At 46.8% G+C, this 17,267-nt stretch overlaps 4 protein-coding genes across 4 annotated transcripts; 2 read left to right on the plus strand and 2 right to left on the minus strand.

Annotated features, from left to right (window-relative positions):
- Positions 1-957: 957 nt before the first annotated feature.
- Positions 958-3,131, plus strand: LOC126558458 (protein spindle-F). Its single transcript, XM_050214483.1, has 2 exons — positions 958-1,699; positions 2,671-3,131. The coding sequence occupies exons 1-2, from the start codon at positions 958-960 to the stop codon at positions 3,078-3,080; spliced, it is 1,152 nt and encodes a 383-aa protein (XP_050070440.1). The 3' UTR covers positions 3,081-3,131.
- A 1,240-nt stretch (positions 3,132-4,371) lies between these two features.
- Positions 4,372-5,850, minus strand: LOC126557717 (GDP-fucose protein O-fucosyltransferase 2). Its single transcript, XM_050213589.1, has 2 exons — positions 5,811-5,850; positions 4,372-5,717 (listed from the first exon to the last, which is right to left on the minus strand). The coding sequence occupies exons 1-2, from the start codon at positions 5,848-5,850 to the stop codon at positions 4,372-4,374; spliced, it is 1,386 nt and encodes a 461-aa protein (XP_050069546.1).
- Positions 5,851-10,097: 4,247 nt separating this feature from the next.
- LOC126559273 (carboxypeptidase M) lies at positions 10,098-13,053 on the plus strand. Its single transcript, XM_050215406.1, has 4 exons — positions 10,098-10,902; positions 11,076-11,105; positions 11,215-11,780; positions 12,895-13,053. Exons 1-4 carry the CDS (start codon positions 10,113-10,115, stop codon positions 13,051-13,053), a joined length of 1,545 nt encoding a protein of 514 aa, XP_050071363.1. The 5' UTR covers positions 10,098-10,112.
- A 627-nt stretch (positions 13,054-13,680) lies between these two features.
- LOC126560897 (paxillin) lies at positions 13,681-16,154 on the minus strand. The gene is made up of 4 exons (XM_050216850.1): positions 16,095-16,154; positions 15,555-15,770; positions 14,787-15,020; positions 13,681-13,768 (listed from the first exon to the last, which is right to left on the minus strand). The coding sequence occupies exons 1-4, from the start codon at positions 16,095-16,097 to the stop codon at positions 13,685-13,687; spliced, it is 537 nt and encodes a 178-aa protein (XP_050072807.1). The 5' UTR covers positions 16,098-16,154; the 3' UTR covers positions 13,681-13,684.
- Positions 16,155-17,267: the final 1,113 nt, after the last annotated feature.

Here is a 17,267-nt window from a genome sequence, read left to right on the forward strand (position 1 = left end):
TGATGTAGTCGTCTAATAGCTGCAAGAAGTACTTGATTGTAAAATTTGTACAAAGGACTTAAATAATTATTTTTAAAGTTTTTCCATTTTAGGAAGAAAACTCGTCACCTTAGGATAACCAGATCTTGAAAACAACCAAGATAAAGGTGTCGTATTTATACTACTAGGAAGAAGAAAAATTTATTTAATTTTCATTAGAATACCGTTCGACTTGGGGTTTACTTTTAATTTGGGTTAAATTGGGTTACGTATAAAAAAGTTATATGCCTCTAAAGTTTGATGGCTATTCGTATAGTCCGGTGGCATGTAATAGGGGGATATAGTAATAATAACACTGAAAAGCAGATTTTACCAAAGTAAGCTCTTATTAAACCTCTCGTTGGTTTAAGCTGATCACTGTGGAGCGCCCCGATGAAAAACGTATCATTTATTATTGCACAAATATTTCCAAAATATTATTCTCAAAATAAAAAGGAGACGCTAAAATTAAACAGCTAACGTGTATTTTGTGTGTGTGTGTATGTTTAATTTTTACTTGTAAAAAACTTTCCAATCTAATAAATACAGTTTTGCGATGGGTGATTAATATCTGTGTCTGACGTTCGAACAACCAAGTGCAGCTGACAGGTTGATGGTTTGATGAAAAGCAATTTCCCTTCCTAGAGCATTAGTTTTGATACAAAGATCCAGCAGATCATCGCGATTTCATGAAACGGATTCTGGCAAATTGCTAGTTGGCATAAAATTACCCAGCTCGCAAGTATAAGTCATCATAATAAAATCCATAAGCCTAAATAGCAATTGTCTTATCCCTCACACTACGCTCGCATCGTTTGTTGATATGTAAACTTGTGTTGGTCAACCAAAACCCCGAAACAGAGAAAATCGGTCAATGTTCAGCTAAGCGTACGGAAAAGTTACTCCCAGCGCAAGGTTAACCGTAACAAAAACCCCATGATGAGTACAGCCGAACCGAGCACACAGCAAAACGCTTCAAACCAGGCGCTCCAGGCAGCATTACAAACCCTCAAGGAACGCTGCCAAACGTTCCAGCGTCGCATCACGATACTGGAAGAGGAAAATGGTACACTACGGACACTGCAGGCCAAATCTGCCAATCAGCCCGAACACACACACGACAACCGGGCAGCAAATCAAACAGAGCTGCGACAACTGCGCGAAACCGTAGCCGAACTGACCCACCAAAAGATGCAGATGACGGAACAAATTTCGATGGTGGGCACAGAAAACAGACAGCTATGGCGACGACTCTCCCTTATCGTGAAGGAGCTCGGCGAGGTCGAGGAGTCGATGCACGTTGGCCCATCAACCACACCGTCAACCATCGTCAATCAGCAGCAAAGAACACCATCCAGCACCAATCAGCCGGGCCAAAATCTAATACGATCACGCACCTTTACCAAGCATGCACCGAATCCGAAGCTGCGCGAACGTTTGCACCGCGAAAGCTCCGCGGATGACGAGGAGGCGTTGAATTTGGAGGATGTTTCGCTGCTCAATACGTGCGGCTTTCTCGACTCGTCCAGCGTAGATGTGGGCCAGCACGAGGAATTGCTGCGGGCGGCACTCGAAGCAAACCCGGACATAGGCCGATGTACGGAAGGATTGCTCGATATAAAGGAGGAGCTCGCGCGCCAACAACGGTTGATGTGGGAGGTTTACCATAAGTTTAAATCAGGTTAGTGGATGACTACAACTGGCTGACCAGATGTGTACCGTATTTAACGGGACAGTCCTTTTTTAAGTAATGAGTAGTAATGAGTTAATCCTCATTTTTTCCGAATTCGGACTCCGACTCCGAAGCATTCACGCCGATGTTTACGCCAGAAATTTTAATTAACTACTTGGAATTGATCTCCTTTCTTAATTTTGGAGTGGCAGGTTACTCCGGATTACTCCGTAGTCAACTGCTAACTTTACTTCATATTCAAAATCGAATCGCTGTCCATTCCTAAGTATTTCCGCTCTCCGTTTCCTAAACAAAACAAGTATTTGTTCTGTAAAGCAAATTTGCTTGCTTGTTGATGTGTTTGAGTTCTATTTTTGCTTCATTATCAACATCTACGCCAAATGTTTTTCTTTTATTCCTTCCTAGCTTTCCTTCAGTATTTGTTATAAGTTGGCTTCATAATTATGTTGTACAGCGAACATTTGTTTAAATTTTTGCTTTCAAACCGATTTCGTTTCTTCGTCAATATTAGACCTGTTTTTGAGAACAACCTTTCTTTTCCCACCCTTCATCCCATGAGTGAAAGGTGCTTGGTACATTTCAATACTTTCGGGCTAAATCGACAGCAAATTCGATTTTGGTTTTGAATTTGAAGTAAAATCAGCAGTTGGCGCCGGAATAATCCGGAGTAACCTGCAATTGATTCGCAGTGCACCCCGGAGTTGATATCCGGAGTCCGGAGTTGATAAATTACTCCGGATTTAACTTCGGAGTAAACTACCCATTATTTCGGAGTATACTCCGGTTTTTATACGTCGGATTCGGAGTGGATGCAATAATCCATTCCGAAGATCCCCTGAATGTCCTGAAATGAATTCTTGTCCTTAAAATTACCACATGACCCGTTTATCCATCAACTCCGTCGGTTCAGCCTACAAATAGTCAACTAGTTTCATTTAAACCTTTGTCTACACTTTCAGAACTGTGCAATCGGTGCAGCACGAAATCGCCTGAAACCGGGCGGGAAAAGCTCATGAAGGACGTTATGGTGGAGGTGGCAGAAAGTGAGCTGGCACCACGGAAACCGGCCACATTTTATCCACCACCCGTAACGACAGCACCGAAACAGGGTGGACAAACGCGGCGAGAAGAAGCCGACGATGCGATGTTTGTGTTCGATAAGGTCAGCATGAACTTGCTGCAGGAAAAGCTTCGCGCCAATGGAATGAAAAAGATTTGTCCGATGTGTGGGCTGCTGTACGGGGAGGACACCGTGTTTGACGAGTTTCAGCACCACGTCGAGTCACACTTTCTTCAGGACGGTGAGATGGAGGAGCTGAGCCTGGACCGTGCGTACGAATACACGTCGCAGGCGGTAGGTGATTTTTGACCGTTACCACCCGGTTCGGCGCGAAGCCGAATATTTTTCTCTAGCGAACTGTAGCCCACTGATATGTTGTATAGTTTATCTCCCCCGGGTTTGCGTTACACATACACTCAACACTCGACACTCGAATACATTGGTACATTCATTCAAGTGCACTTCGTTTTCGGCACGACGCATAATATTGTAGTATAGGGGATGGGCAGATGTTGTCTTCGAAAAAGGAATTTCAAATAGGCAATCTAAAATTAATTACGAATTGCAAAGAATTGCAAAATAAAATATATTATATCTTGTAGCTGTTAGGATTTAAAATCCTTTTTCTCCAGGGCCGGGCTCGATGGTGATGCGACAACGGCGCAGGTCTTCATACGACAGGGCCCCCGGGTTCAAATCCCATCCGGGACCGTTCACATAGTTGGGAAATAAGCTGAAGATTGGATTGCTAAACTCTAGATCGGTGAACAGGATCGAGGACTTCTGCAGCAGTATAAGATCACAAAAAATCAGTTGGCACCGTTTGAAACAGTGATGAGAAAGTTCAATTTTTTCGGAGTGGAACAGAACAACTTTAGCATGAACCGGGTAGACTCTTTGAACCTACTTCAACAAGATATGAAAAGCATCACAGTGTTTGTATATGCCGAAGTTCTCAGTCTAGATTTCTCGTCTACACCACAATATCGTTGATCAAGGAACTTCCTTCCTTAGGGAGGATCAAAAAATTATTTCATGACTTAATGACCGCGTAGGACACATCGACCATCGAGTGGCTTAATAGACTTGCTGATACTACGTAGTTGGATTTTCTGTCCTGATTAAGGGAGAACGGTCCCAGATGGGATACATCTGAATTTACAAAACCCAAATAGAGCAAGCACGTTTTAACATTCTAATGGACAAAAAAATTAGGTGCAAAGAACCTACTTAGTGATTGTATTTGAACCTAGGTCGATCATTCTCCATTTTACGGAACGGAACGAGCCTAATACGTTCGGGACGAAATTCTCATCACTAGTTTGAAATGTAATTAATAATTGCCGCGGACAATGAGAAATTTCCAACTGTATCAACAGTTCGACGTTGAATTGCAAAAAAATCTCAAATTTGCGATTTAAGCTTTTTCTTCATTGCCGCGTCTAAGTAGCTTGTGTTCACTAGGTTTTCTAAAAATTGATTTCAAAAATTTCACCAATACTCATGAGAACTTGAAATATTGATTTTGAAATCTCCCGTGGCCCGCAGCCTTTATTCGACACTTTATTCGAGGTTATGGCAGAACATCACCGGCTCTCCACTAATGATACACTATCGGCCAGACGGTATTTTTCTCACAGTTCATATCCTTCTCGCTCTTGCAGAACGTGTTAAAGGTCAGATCCTTCGGAAAGCCGATAATTTCCCGCTCCTCGTAGATGCGGTACGTGAAGGTCGATTCGTACGTACCGATAAAGTACCGAGCGTGGGAGCAAACGATCTGATCCACTATCGCAATGCCACCGTCCTTGAGCGCGTGCCGCTGCTCGTAACTTTCCGGCACGAACCGCACCACCCGGAACCGTTTGAGATAGTTTTTCAAGTTGTAAAACTCCATCCGCGAACAGTCGGACGCAACGAACACCGTTTTCAGGCCCAGCTCGAGCAACTTCGCACGTATCTGGAGCGCGGCCGACTGTATGGTCGGTGTCGTTTTGTCCCGGCCGTACAAAAAATCCGCCCGCCGGATGTGGGCACACAAGTAGTCACCGCCGCGTGCCGTACGGTGTGCACGTTCGTCCGTCCACCGTGCCGGTCTTAGCGTACGATCCTGCTGGTCGGATGAGTTAAGCAGGTCGGCACGAAAGCGTGCCGCCACTTCGATTAATTCGTTGGCGAAGCGCATTGAACGGCGTGCCTCCCAGTAGTCGACGTTGCCCCACAGATCGTGCAAGACAATTTCCGCATTCAGAACCAGAACGTAGCGGGTGTGGGATCGTTGCGATTTGTACGTTTCCAGCAGCTTGTGTAGCAGCATCGCACTGCCCTGAAAGTGTAGACAGGTGACCTGCTCGCAGGTGAAGTTACCGTACCCGAGGTACGCCAGTGCTGAAAGTCCTGGATCGTACTCGTGGCTTTTCGGGCAGACGTGCTCCTCGAATTTGTCGATAAACATCCCATTTTCGAACATGTTGTCGAAATGTTTCAGCTTGTACACTTCGTCCAGCACCACGCCCGCGTTGGTACCGTGCAGCCGCTCGTACTCGGCGAAAAATTCATCCATATCGATAACGTTGGTATAGCGCTTCATGCTTTGCAGGTCAAAAAAATGGCTCCAGAAGAGATGCGTCTGGTCGATGTTGTGACTGCGCCAGTGCACCAGATTCGACCAGGGCGGTAGGACCAGCTTCGCCCGCCGGTAACCACGCTGCGTTCGGAGAAACTCCAGAAACACAGCCATCCTGATGTAAACATCCCGACGCAGATTAAAGCCTTCGCTCGGATTCACATCGTACAGCAGATAGGTGATGGGTTCATCCAGCAGGTCCAGCTCGTACAGCTGACATCGGAACGGATCGAAGAAAATGTCTCGCTTTTCGCATATTTCCCTTATGTGGCTGGTGTGGACAATTTGCGAGATGGTCACTAGGAGCAGCGAGTAATAGACTGGAAATAGTAGACGACAACACAAAACAGGCAAAGGTGTAACACAGGTTAATACAGCCGTATTGCGTCGTGCGAAGGGAAGTTAGCCTTTACTTTGATTCAGTAGAACTAATTTAAAGCTGTGTAAATGCATTTAATCACGATTAAGTAAACACAACCCCAAGTGTTGCCGGAAACACTCCGCCCGAGACTAGAATCAATAATTTCTTTTCCATACGAGAGAATAAGTGAGACGCGAGAGCGCGATACGGAGAGGCGATAACAAAATTCACCCTCGTCTGATGCTTCCCTGACATTTGGGTAAGTTTATTTATATTATCGAAAACTTCAAAAGCTGACACTTCTGGCACGCAAACCACAAAAAAAAAAAAAATCGAAAAACATCTTCTGCCCACCAGCTGTCTTCGACCAGCAAAAGCTTCGAAGCATCTGAGCATAAGTGGCAAAAGTCTTGGAACGCTGGTCAGCTAGAGTTAACTCAAGTGCAAGTCGATTTCCAAAATATTCCCTTTAAAACAGAAGAAAAACGTCAAGCAAAACAAGAGACGAGCTCAGGGACATAGTTGGTTGTTGGTGCTTTATGCGAGAAAAAACAGTCCCTTGCAGCATCCAGCATAGTAAACAGTTTTAGACAGAGATCTAGTGGGAGATGTGAAAATAAATTCTACCAGTGCCTTAGTTTAGGTCTCCAAGTCCAAAAAGACAGGACTCCTTTGGGGAGGGAAAGAGATAATCCAAATAACATCAGTGTTGTGAGCTTTGGTGCGATTGTGCGATATTTGTTCTATTTGTCGTCGGAGGAGAAAGACTTGATTTGTTGAGCAAATCAAGAATCAAAACAACCCTATATGCTGTTTCATGGGTAAGTCTGTAAAACGTTGCTACCGTGAGTCAATATGTCCTCCAAATGCTTAGTCTGTGGTAACGGGCGCCCAACTTTTCGTCTGACTTTATTCGAGCCCTTGGGACCAGAGAGTCCAGGAGACGCCGAAGAGTGGAATATAGAATACAAACTACAAATACATGTTATGCTAAGCTGTTCAAAGAAAATTTTCGTCTACGATACCATTTTGATGTCTTCTACAAAAAGAGGAAACACTGACTTCGATTGCGAGTTTGACCTAGAAAAAGTTTTGATCCAATGTATCTCCCTCTCTCTTACTATCTCGTATCCATAAGTCGGGATCTTTCGTTTGAGTGAGACGGTGTCAGCGGTCGGGATGTTTTTCGCCCGAGAGCATCAGCTGACTGAAGCGTTCCACGACGCCCGGTAGCTGTTGTGATTATCTTTTTTCCACACTTTAAATAATCAATACAATTGTCATGTAAGCTCAGACTTTAAAAACTGCTTAAGTCTGCATGCAGTGGCAGGTTCAATGGTGAGCGGAGTGGGCGGCCCCGGGTTGGTAAAGGGCCCCGAATCCACAAGATCCTTCCCCCCCGTTCAGTAAATTCGATGCAATAGGGGACCCCAACTCCCATTCCGCTTAGGGCTTTATAGCAAAATGCTACGAATTCCCTATCGTGCGCAATATCTCAACGTAAATCTGTCATCCTTGCCGACTCATATAACCTCCCGCGAGGGAATTTCACTCTCATCCGTCCCATTTGGTGCTAAAACTTTCGCACCCCACTGGGATGTGTACTTACCGGTGAAAGGAAAGCACACATCCCTTGAAAATCCAAACAGGAATTTAAAAAAAAGCTCTGCTCTCCAACACCCAAAGATCAAGTTTCCACCCCCGGATATAACTCGATATTCTTAGCAGCTGTCTGTAGTGTTGAAACCATATACGGGAGGGCCCGGAAGAGGACCCTCTGGTAGACAAATAATTGGTCCTCAGCGCGAAGTCTGCGGGAAGGGGGGCTCATCCGCATCCCGATGACGCGCGCGCCCAGACCTTCCCAGCCAAACGGCCCTTCGAATTGAACTCGCTTTTCCCAACCCTTAAGAGGAAACCCACCACTAGCCCACCATCAGCTGGCGGTTAGGTTACGGACGATCAGGAGGGGGGTCTGAATGAAGCGTCAAGTCGGAGCGGGTACGGAGCTTATGGGCAAAGCTCTTCCAACAGTGCGCGGGTTATAAACATATAAAAATACATAATCAAGCGTTCAGTGTGGTACGATCGGTTCGCCCGAGTGGACGTATACGCTACATTACACCGGCTGCTCCGGTCTCTGCTTGGGCTTTTCGTTGGTGTTTGGTGTGGAAGCAATAACAACAATACCGCGCGTGGAAAGTGTGTCCGTCAACCATTCCACCCCTCCATCCACCGGACTCGTGCGTTCCTCCGCTACTATCTTCGTAGGCATCGTTCGCGCTGGCATTGTAGCTCCTCAGTAGTAAGTGGTGTGAATTTTTCCTCCCGCCTAATTCTATAGCTGTTGGGGCGAGTTGGGGATGTGAAAGTGTATTTAGGTCTCGCGTGAAGATTGCTAACTACGAGCAGTTAGCCAGAGAGAGAGAGAGAGAGAGAAAAGGTTGTTGTTGTTGCAAGTGTTGCGAAGTTGCACGAACGTGTGCTGTGATGCTGTGCTCTTTTTTAGGGTCAAGTGCGTTAACAAAACACGCTTATCAAAATAGGTATAGATTGTACGACTCATCCACATGACTCCATTCACCTATACGCCAATGTAGGTTCTCCAGATGTGTCCAGTGTCAGAATCGGGGGAACTTTCATCTCATTTCGTAGTGCGAATTTCGTCCGCCTGTGTAAGTAAGCCACCATTCGGTCATCCCGCCTTTGTTGAGTCGCGGCGAGCCTGATCAGACTCGACACCAGACACGGTGCCTGCCTGACCTTTACCTTGCCGTGAAGATAGTCTTGACCTTAACCGAGAGACCTCGACAGCTCTTGGCAGCACACATGCCAATAGAAAAGGGAACGGGTGTGGCGAATGGATGGAGCTGGAGAGAAACAAGATTTGTAGAACCGATGTTAGGCCGCGAAACAGGTTTCCTGTTTCCAGCGAAAATCCCACCCCTAACCAAACAACATCGCGCACGACACAAGTCCATATGGACACTTCTTCAATCAAACTCGCACAGGCTCAATTCAGTCTTCTTCAACGCCTCTCTGGAGCTCTTGGAGCAGGTCGTGCTGGTGGAAGAGGGAGAAAGAAGAGAGTGAGAGCGCGCACAGGTTGTAGTAGCGTGAGGGTGTGGAAACCGGTAATCACGAGGGGGTTGGCTGCATACATTCCAACGCTTCTTTCGGTGCGACCTGCTTTGTCTGCGTGTGATTCACCCAGGCTGGGGTCTCAGTCCCACCAGGTTCAGCTTGAATGAAATGCGGTGCCAAATTGCTTTTCCGAACCCTTCTGCCATCCAAATCACCACCCCTTGGATATCACTAGACAATGGGAGAGGGACGCGGGTTGGTGATAGGGGTGTGTGAAATAAAACAACAAAACCTGTGGATTCTTCCCTCCCCTCTGCAAACAACAGTTATGTTGTTGACTGCTTGCTTCCAAACCCCATTCCTTCCGCGCATCCGTCGACTATCCACAAAAACATACATCAGTAAGCAGGGTTGGGGAAATACGTTTCTTGTTTGCTTCGTCCCAAGTCTCTTGGTTTAAAGCACACCGACGATCTAAACGCACCTTTCGCATCACCCAACCTTCAGATGGTAGGATAGCTGCGCGTTGGATTCAACGGGAAGAAGACCCGTTAGCCTCCACGACTTCCCGTATCTCCAGTTGGTTATGTGTTTGCTGGAACGAGTTCAAACTACTGCGTGTAACAGTATCTCGCGCCCTGCCAGTACCCGATATGTCCTCCTTTTTTTGTCCTTTGGTGGCGATTTACACCACTTGGACACTGCGATCGTCAGACGGCAGAAAATGAGGGCGATTATTATATACATACGCTGAGCGAAAGAGAAGGCCAGCAGTGGGAACTGTATGTTATTATTTGAATACGAGACGGCTTCGTTTTCTGATGACTGCGTGACGCACGGTACTAAACGAAGGTATGGTCGATCGGGCCAGCAGAATCATGTGAGTCAATCAGACTCTGCTGTACCGTTTAGTGATGGGTAAATCCTCGGTTTTCCCGGATTCGGATTAATACGACGGCAAAATTGATCCGGATTGATTCCGGATCAATCCGGAGTTTACCGCGGAATAAACTGGAGTTAAATACGGATTAATCAGACGTAATTATTCCGGAGACACCATTTTGGCATCATTCATAAGAATTAACGTTTTATCAATTAACGTCAATCGAAGAACATCAAATTTCGCAATTCGATGCTTTTCCTTATTTTTAGTCATCAATATTCTGACACGTTTCTCCACTTCGTATGCTTCCCGTTTGTTCCAGCTGTAGAAAGCTCAAACCATTGTCTAGGTTTGCCACTGCAATCATCCCGCAACGTTCCGCTCAGAATGCGGCCTACCTGTCTGGCAGCTCTGCTAGTGGTGTGGTGCGCCATCGCCGCCATACCCACGACGCTCGCCGATCAGGCCGAGCAGCGTAACTTCGAGCCCAGCAGTGATCCTGCACTGTTCTCGCTTGAACGTGGTGCGGGCACCGATGGTCACCTGTACACGTTCGACAATCTGTCGGTCGCGCAGGATCCACGCGCGTACCGGCCAGATGTTGGGGCGCTCGATTTCGTCTATCACAACCACGACGAGATGACGCGCTATCTGCGTGCGACGACTGCGCGCTACCCGAACCTAACCGCACTGTACTCGATCGGCAAGTCGGCCCAGGGCCGCGATCTGTGGGTGCTGGTCGTGTCGGCCTCCCCGTACGAGCATATGCTCGGTAAACCGGACGTCAAGTACATTGGCAACATACACGGCAATGAGGCGGTTGGGCGCGAACTACTGCTACATCTAATCCAATATCTGGTGTCGAGCTATGGGTCCGATCCGTACATTAAGTGGCTGCTGGACAATACGCGCATCCACATACTGCCCTCGCTGAATCCGGACGGGTACGCTGCGTCGAAGGAGGGCACATGCGACGGCGGCCAGGGAAGGTACAATTCGCGCGGGTTCGACCTGAACCGCAACTTTCCGGACTACTTCAAGCAGAACAATAAGCGTTCGCAGCCAGAAACGGAGGCAGTCAAGGATTGGATCTCGAAGATACAGTTCGTGTTGAGTGGTTCGCTGCACGGCGGGGCACTTGTTGTCAGCTACCCGTACGACAACACGCCCAATGCCAGTAAGTATCCTTGCTAACCCTTCTTCGCTCCACCGAGTTCTTTGTCTGTCCTATGAGCTAATCTCTGGCATCATGGGTCTCTGCTAACTAATCCGTGTCCTTCTCCTTCCTGCAAACAATATGCACCTTCCGGATGGATGGTTTGTACCCTACTAACACCTCCACTATCGCAGAAATCTGTCGATCTTCGTCTACATGCGCCGGTGAGCTAACACAAGTGGATGGGTTTAGCTTAGCATTAGCGGCACCAAACAGCGGATATTCTAATTTTGTTCTCTGCTTTTCCATCTACATGACTCCCGTTAAGCTCAGTCTTCCACAGCTACCTGTCGCAACCGTCGTTGACACCGGACGACGACGTGTTCAAGCATCTGTCGCTGACGTACGCGAACAATCATGGTAAGATGTCGCGCGGCGTTGCCTGCAAAACGGCATCGCCCTCGTTCGAGAACGGCATCACGAACGGTGCGGCCTGGTACCCGCTGACCGGTGGCATGCAGGACTTCAACTACGTCTGGCACGGCTGCATGGAGGTAACGCTCGAGGTGTCCTGCTGCAAGTTTCCACCGGCGTACGAGCTGCGCAAGTACTGGGACGACAATCAGATGTCACTGATCAAGTTCCTGGCCGAGGCGCACCGAGGCGTGCAGGGCTTCATCATGGACCCGACCGGCAATCCGGTCGAGCGGGCACAGCTCAAAATTAAGGGACGCGACATTGGCTTCACCACCACCAAGTATGGTGAGTTCTGGCGCATTTTGCTACCGGGCGTGTATAAGCTGGAGGTGTACGCGGACGGATACGTGCCGAAGGATGTCGACTTCATGATCGTGGAGCAGCATCCAACGTTGCTGAACGTAACACTACAACCGTCAAAGGTATGAATCGATTAGGGGTGACGGTTTTGTACTCCGCTTGGTAGTTGTATATATACATTAGCTTGTAACCTTGACCAAAGTACTTTCTTGCATTAACTAACCTACCGAATGCGAACTGTTTTCTAACCTCTCTGTCTAATTAACAGCGTACAATGCTTGCAAAGCAACACGCATCCTCTACTAACAAGCGTCCACGGATAAATAGTTCCCGTGCAAAGATGGCGGTAGGGGTCTCTCCTACTACTTCTACAGCTGCTAGTGTCACTACTACTTCTCTTCCTGCTACTACTACCACTACTAACAATAATATTAATCCTACTGCTATCACGTCTACTGTTGGATCTACTACTGGCTCTTTCTCTTCCACCGTAAAGGATGCGGAGCACAGCGCCATACAGCTTCCCGGTGCGTCTTACGACCGCACGATAAGACCGACCACGTCTATTGGCAACAGCGAACCGGAGCCGAACACGGCCAATCGAGATCGGCTCATTTTTAGCTCCTGAGCCGAATGTTTCGTGAGGCACGATCGGGATCGGGAATGTACATAGAATGTGGGGCAATACAACAATTTTACACGCCATTATAATCTAGGTTTAGTTGTGCTACAGGGTGCAGGAGGGATGCGTACCAATCTCAACAAGTGTAGGCACAACACCAATATAGAACTGTAAGCGTTTGTTAAACTCGTTTCGCAAAATAATGGATAACGTATTAAATTAGGTAAAACAAAAAACGCTAATCTCGAATGCCAACGTATGCTTGCGCAATACTTCTCCTTAAAAAGAAAATTAAAGTGTTCAAAGTTTTTACCCACGTTATCTGGCTAACATTTTAACGCACAATATACGGTCTCCTGTTTGGAGTTTGGTTAGCAGGAAACAAGTTACCCAAGAGTTTTGCCTAGTTGATCATCGTTGATCCGCTTGTCATCAAGCAACGAAACACCATAACCGAACACCTGTACATATATTTCTGGGTGGTTGCAGTTTAACTTAACCAAACTCACTCCTTCGTAAATACACACTCTCTTTCGGTTTCCGGCGCTTGTTGCGTGCCCGAATAATGTCCCCGCCTCGTATATCTTTCCATCCCAACAACATCTGCATCACAGCGCAATGACGGGTCGCAACACTATCGACCGGCTGCTTCGACCCAGTACCGGCCCCAACAGCTACCACCGACGGCAGCGCAAGGTTCCGGTACGGACGAGGGCATCCTGTCCACGCTGAGTAGTGGCTTCAACAGTTTAGTCAATAACATCTTCGGCTAACGGGAGGTTTGGTGGTGTGCGCTTTTGAGGTAGCTGCACCCGCATAACTCTACGAGAGTTTCGGGATTTCGCAGGTTCGCCGAGAAGGGAAGAGTGAAGGGGGGAAGCAGTGGGAGGGGATAGAGGAAGGTGAAAGAATGTGAAACATGGTACAATGTGCTGTCTGCAAGATGCAACAATAAATTATCTATTTATTTAATAGCAAACACGTGAATATGGAGACAGCACTTGATAGACTACGGTAAAGACCAAGGGATCTGTCGAGGACCCACCTAGTCTCTTGGAGGATTTTTTTTTTTCGTTGTGATCCGAATGGTCTTGTGGGTGGTATGGATGGAAACATTCGTATGTACAGATAACAATTGAGTGAAAGAAAAATGAGACAGACGCACACATAATACTTAACAATGGCTGCACCTCTGGCGCAAAGATCCTCTAAATACTCAAACAGACGGTATTATCATATAAGTATAAACACCTGGTGATGCCACCGGTTAAACAGATGAGGTAGGTAGGTCCTACCTAAACAATAGCACGCGACAGTACGATATATAACGTACGTCCGCAACTACAAGCATGACAATATAACCCGATAAACATGCAGCAGAAGCAGCAACACACGCGCCGTCCCTTATACGCCACACTTCTCGCAGATCGGTTGCTTTTCCTTGTCGGCCCGGAATTTGGCATCCACTCCAATCGGTTCCTTGCAGAGCTGGAAGGTGACGAGAGCGGAGAGAGAAGTGCAGAGAGAGAAAAAAGGACACATAAAGTTAACAGGTCGGCTGATAATCACTTGGGCTGACACATAGATGACCCTAGTGGAATTCTATCCATATCATTTTTAGTTTTTGCCAATCATGAAACGAGTTCTGTCGCAATTTGACAGCAATTCGACAATAAACTAGTAGTTAGAGGAACATCAACCATCAAGTATTGGTTTGCTAAATTTAAACGTGGTGAAATGAACACTGAGGACGATGCACACAGTGAGGATGCCTAAGAGAGGTGGTTACCGACAAAAACATAAAAGAAATTCATAAAATTATTAAAAGCAAATTTAATGTGAAGTTTACGAATATTTGGATATGAGAAAGCTCACATTTGTTCAAAATCGGAACATTTGAGTTGATGATTCGGAGCATTGTTTGGAGCTGTTTGAGCGAAATAAATCCTAGTTTTTGCATCGATATGTTATGCATGGATGAGAACTGGCTTCACCATGAAGTGGTTCCAAAGTCCAAGAGACAGTCATCAAAGTGGACTGGATGTGATAGGTCTGCTACAAAATGGGGAAATCTGGCAGGCTTATGGCGTCAGTTATTTGGGATTCGCAAGGAATAATCTTCATCGACTATCTTGAGAAAGGAAAGATCATCAAAAATGACTACTATATCAACATTGATGGTCACATTGGAAGGCCAAACAATGATCAGTCCACCTGTTATGATCACTTCATCATAGTGTAGCCATTTTTAAAATGGCTACAGCAAAACCATCATCTTGAATGGAGAGCTCAGCACACGCTATGGAGAAACAGTTTGTACGGTCGTCCACCTACACGTCCCATGTCGTGTCCGAAGCTATTTTAAGGCATCGTGCGCGACATAAATCTTTTGACGAATTATAAATAGAACTTTATATCGCACATCTCGCACCTACAATGCGCATAAAACCGCTGGTCGTACGGATCCAGAAGGATTGTTATTTTGCCTTCGCTCGCTCGGCCTTACCTTGCACTTGAAACACTCCTTGTGCCATTTGCTTTCCAGCGCGGACAACGCTTTCTCGGCGATCGGTTTCTTGCAGCCGCCACACTTGGGCGCGTACAGGCGTTCGTAGTCGGCGGTACAGTACGGTTTGCCGTTGCGCTCGAAGAACGTCTTGCCGGACAGCTGCTGCTTGCAGGGTCCACCGCAGATAAAGTGCTCCAGATGCCACGTCTTGCCCATCGCCTTTACTACTTTCTGGTTGGGTGGAAGGGAAATAAAACATGCGTTACAAAAGTGTGTATCTGTAGCCTCCTATCTTGAGAAACCGCAGATGCGTCGGATGCAATGTAGAAGTTTATGGTTTTCTTTAACCGATGAACCAATTCGTCCGGCATCCGGTACACCAGCTGATGAAAGCAGGGTTTGCCAAAAAAAAAACGGTGTGTCATGTTTTCTACCCATCCCAATCACTCCAGGCACCTTACCGCTACCCTAATATATTCGTCATCTGGCAGTGATCTTTGTTTATTCCTTCCCGCTCTCCTACGGCAACGATATTACGCCTCGATCCAGTCTAAAAATAACATCCGACATATACATCTAATGATCTCCAAAACTGAAACACCCCACAAACCCCGGGGATCACTCAGAAATCACTCTGCGGCAATGTAACCGTGTGCACATCTCTCGCTAAATCAACACAGTGGCACGGCGGTGTGCAACCACTTCCAGCCCTGTTCGTTGTTCTAGCCTCACTAACGAGTGGCGTCCCTTTATAGCGTAACATACCTCGGTGACGAGTTTGCGGCACGCGGCACAGATCGCCTGTATCTTCGCGTCGAAGCACTTGGAGCACACCGGTAGACCTTCGCTTTCGTGGAATTTATTTTCGGCGATGCGTTTCTTGCACTCCTTGCACGCAAAGTGCTCCGGATGCCAGCTCTTGTCCAGTGCCTCCAGCATCTTATCTTTAATCTCTTCCTTACAACCGAAACAGACGGCGGCCTGAAATGGGAGAGAGCGTTCCAGAGGTTAATTGTTTTGAGTTTTTTTTAAGTAGGGATATATTGTAAGGATTTCTGCGACTTAAGTTGATTTGGAGGGAGATAGATATTTAGAAACTATTAGAACTCCGTGAAGAGGGCTATTCTGATGTTATCAGGAGGATTTCTAGTGGAAATAATGAACAGTAAGTATCTAGACACACAAGTTCGGGAGTTGTTTGATTGGAACTCTGTAGTAATTGATTGTTGGGTTGAAAAAAATAGAAGCTCACGGCGCCTGCATCGCGACTTCGTATCTCATATATCTAAAGCCAAATAGACGCACCATTTTCACTAGTTTTTGCAGCAATTACAACGTTTTCGCGAAAAAAAAAACAACTCGTCCCAAGCTCACTACGGTAAAACCCACTGTGAAACTTCCAAACACGACTACTGTCGCTTTCTACCGTATCGCAGACAAGAAGTTGTTCCCGACTTTGACCACTTCACACGGAGCTCTGAGTGCAACTGGCCTATGACCAGTGGCCGACGGCCAAACCGGACCCCGTGCTTGGACTTGTAATGCACAAACAAAATACAAAACGCACGTGCACACGACACTATCAAGGTGCACGGACGTCGAGTGTGGCCGCACAACGCCACGCCGCGATGAACAATTTTGCGCGCGCAAATGGATTCTGTGTGTATGGGAGTTTTGGCGATCGGAAAAAGCGCTGTTAGGGCATGGCGAACACACACACACACACACACACACACACACACACACATACACATTTTCCAAAGCTACGGGGTAGGTTCGCACATCTGGAAGCACGACGTTAAGCAAATTATTACTATCGAGCACAAAGCACATTCCATCCAACCGTACGTTAACCAGCGATTGCGTACCGCATTCCATCGATTTCGAGAAACAAAATGTGTATCAGCGAATGTGGGTGGGTGTCGTCAAACTTCTCTGGGGGATATGATGATACGTGTGCAAATATCACCTTACTTACCCCTAGTCCCCCTACGCGTAGCAAGAAACCGAATCGTTGCCAGCTGCGCTTGTGTGTGGATTTCTTGTGACCCGAGAACACCTTTGCCTTCGTACCGAATCGTTGGCCCCCCCGTGGCCCTGGCCCGATCTACAAACGTGGTTCCAACGGTTTTCCATACCGTCTCGACCCGACGCGTTATAATTACCACCCTCTTATTGCGGTCGACAATAAATCTCAAAATAGATGACGCTCACTTTTGATGCACGTGGTGTTGCTGTTGTGTAGAGATGTTGGATCCGAATCAGTCGCAGCACGGCACCTTAATTTGATCGCTTTTTTATGTGTTTCTTTTGGATAGAGTTCAAGCAAAGGTGTAGTACGGTAAGGCGTCGAATGTCAGTTAACTCTGGATCAGCTGTAAACAAGATTTTTTGCAGTCCTGTAGTTCTCACATTTCTTAAAGCTCAAAATTGTTCTACAAGTCTGGCTTACCAGTAAATTGAATCAGATGAAGGAAT

The sequence above is a fragment of the Anopheles maculipalpis genome, chromosome X (assembly GCF_943734695.1).
Source record: "Anopheles maculipalpis chromosome X, idAnoMacuDA_375_x, whole genome shotgun sequence".
In the NCBI taxonomy this organism is placed as follows: domain Eukaryota; kingdom Metazoa; phylum Arthropoda; class Insecta; order Diptera; family Culicidae; genus Anopheles; species Anopheles maculipalpis.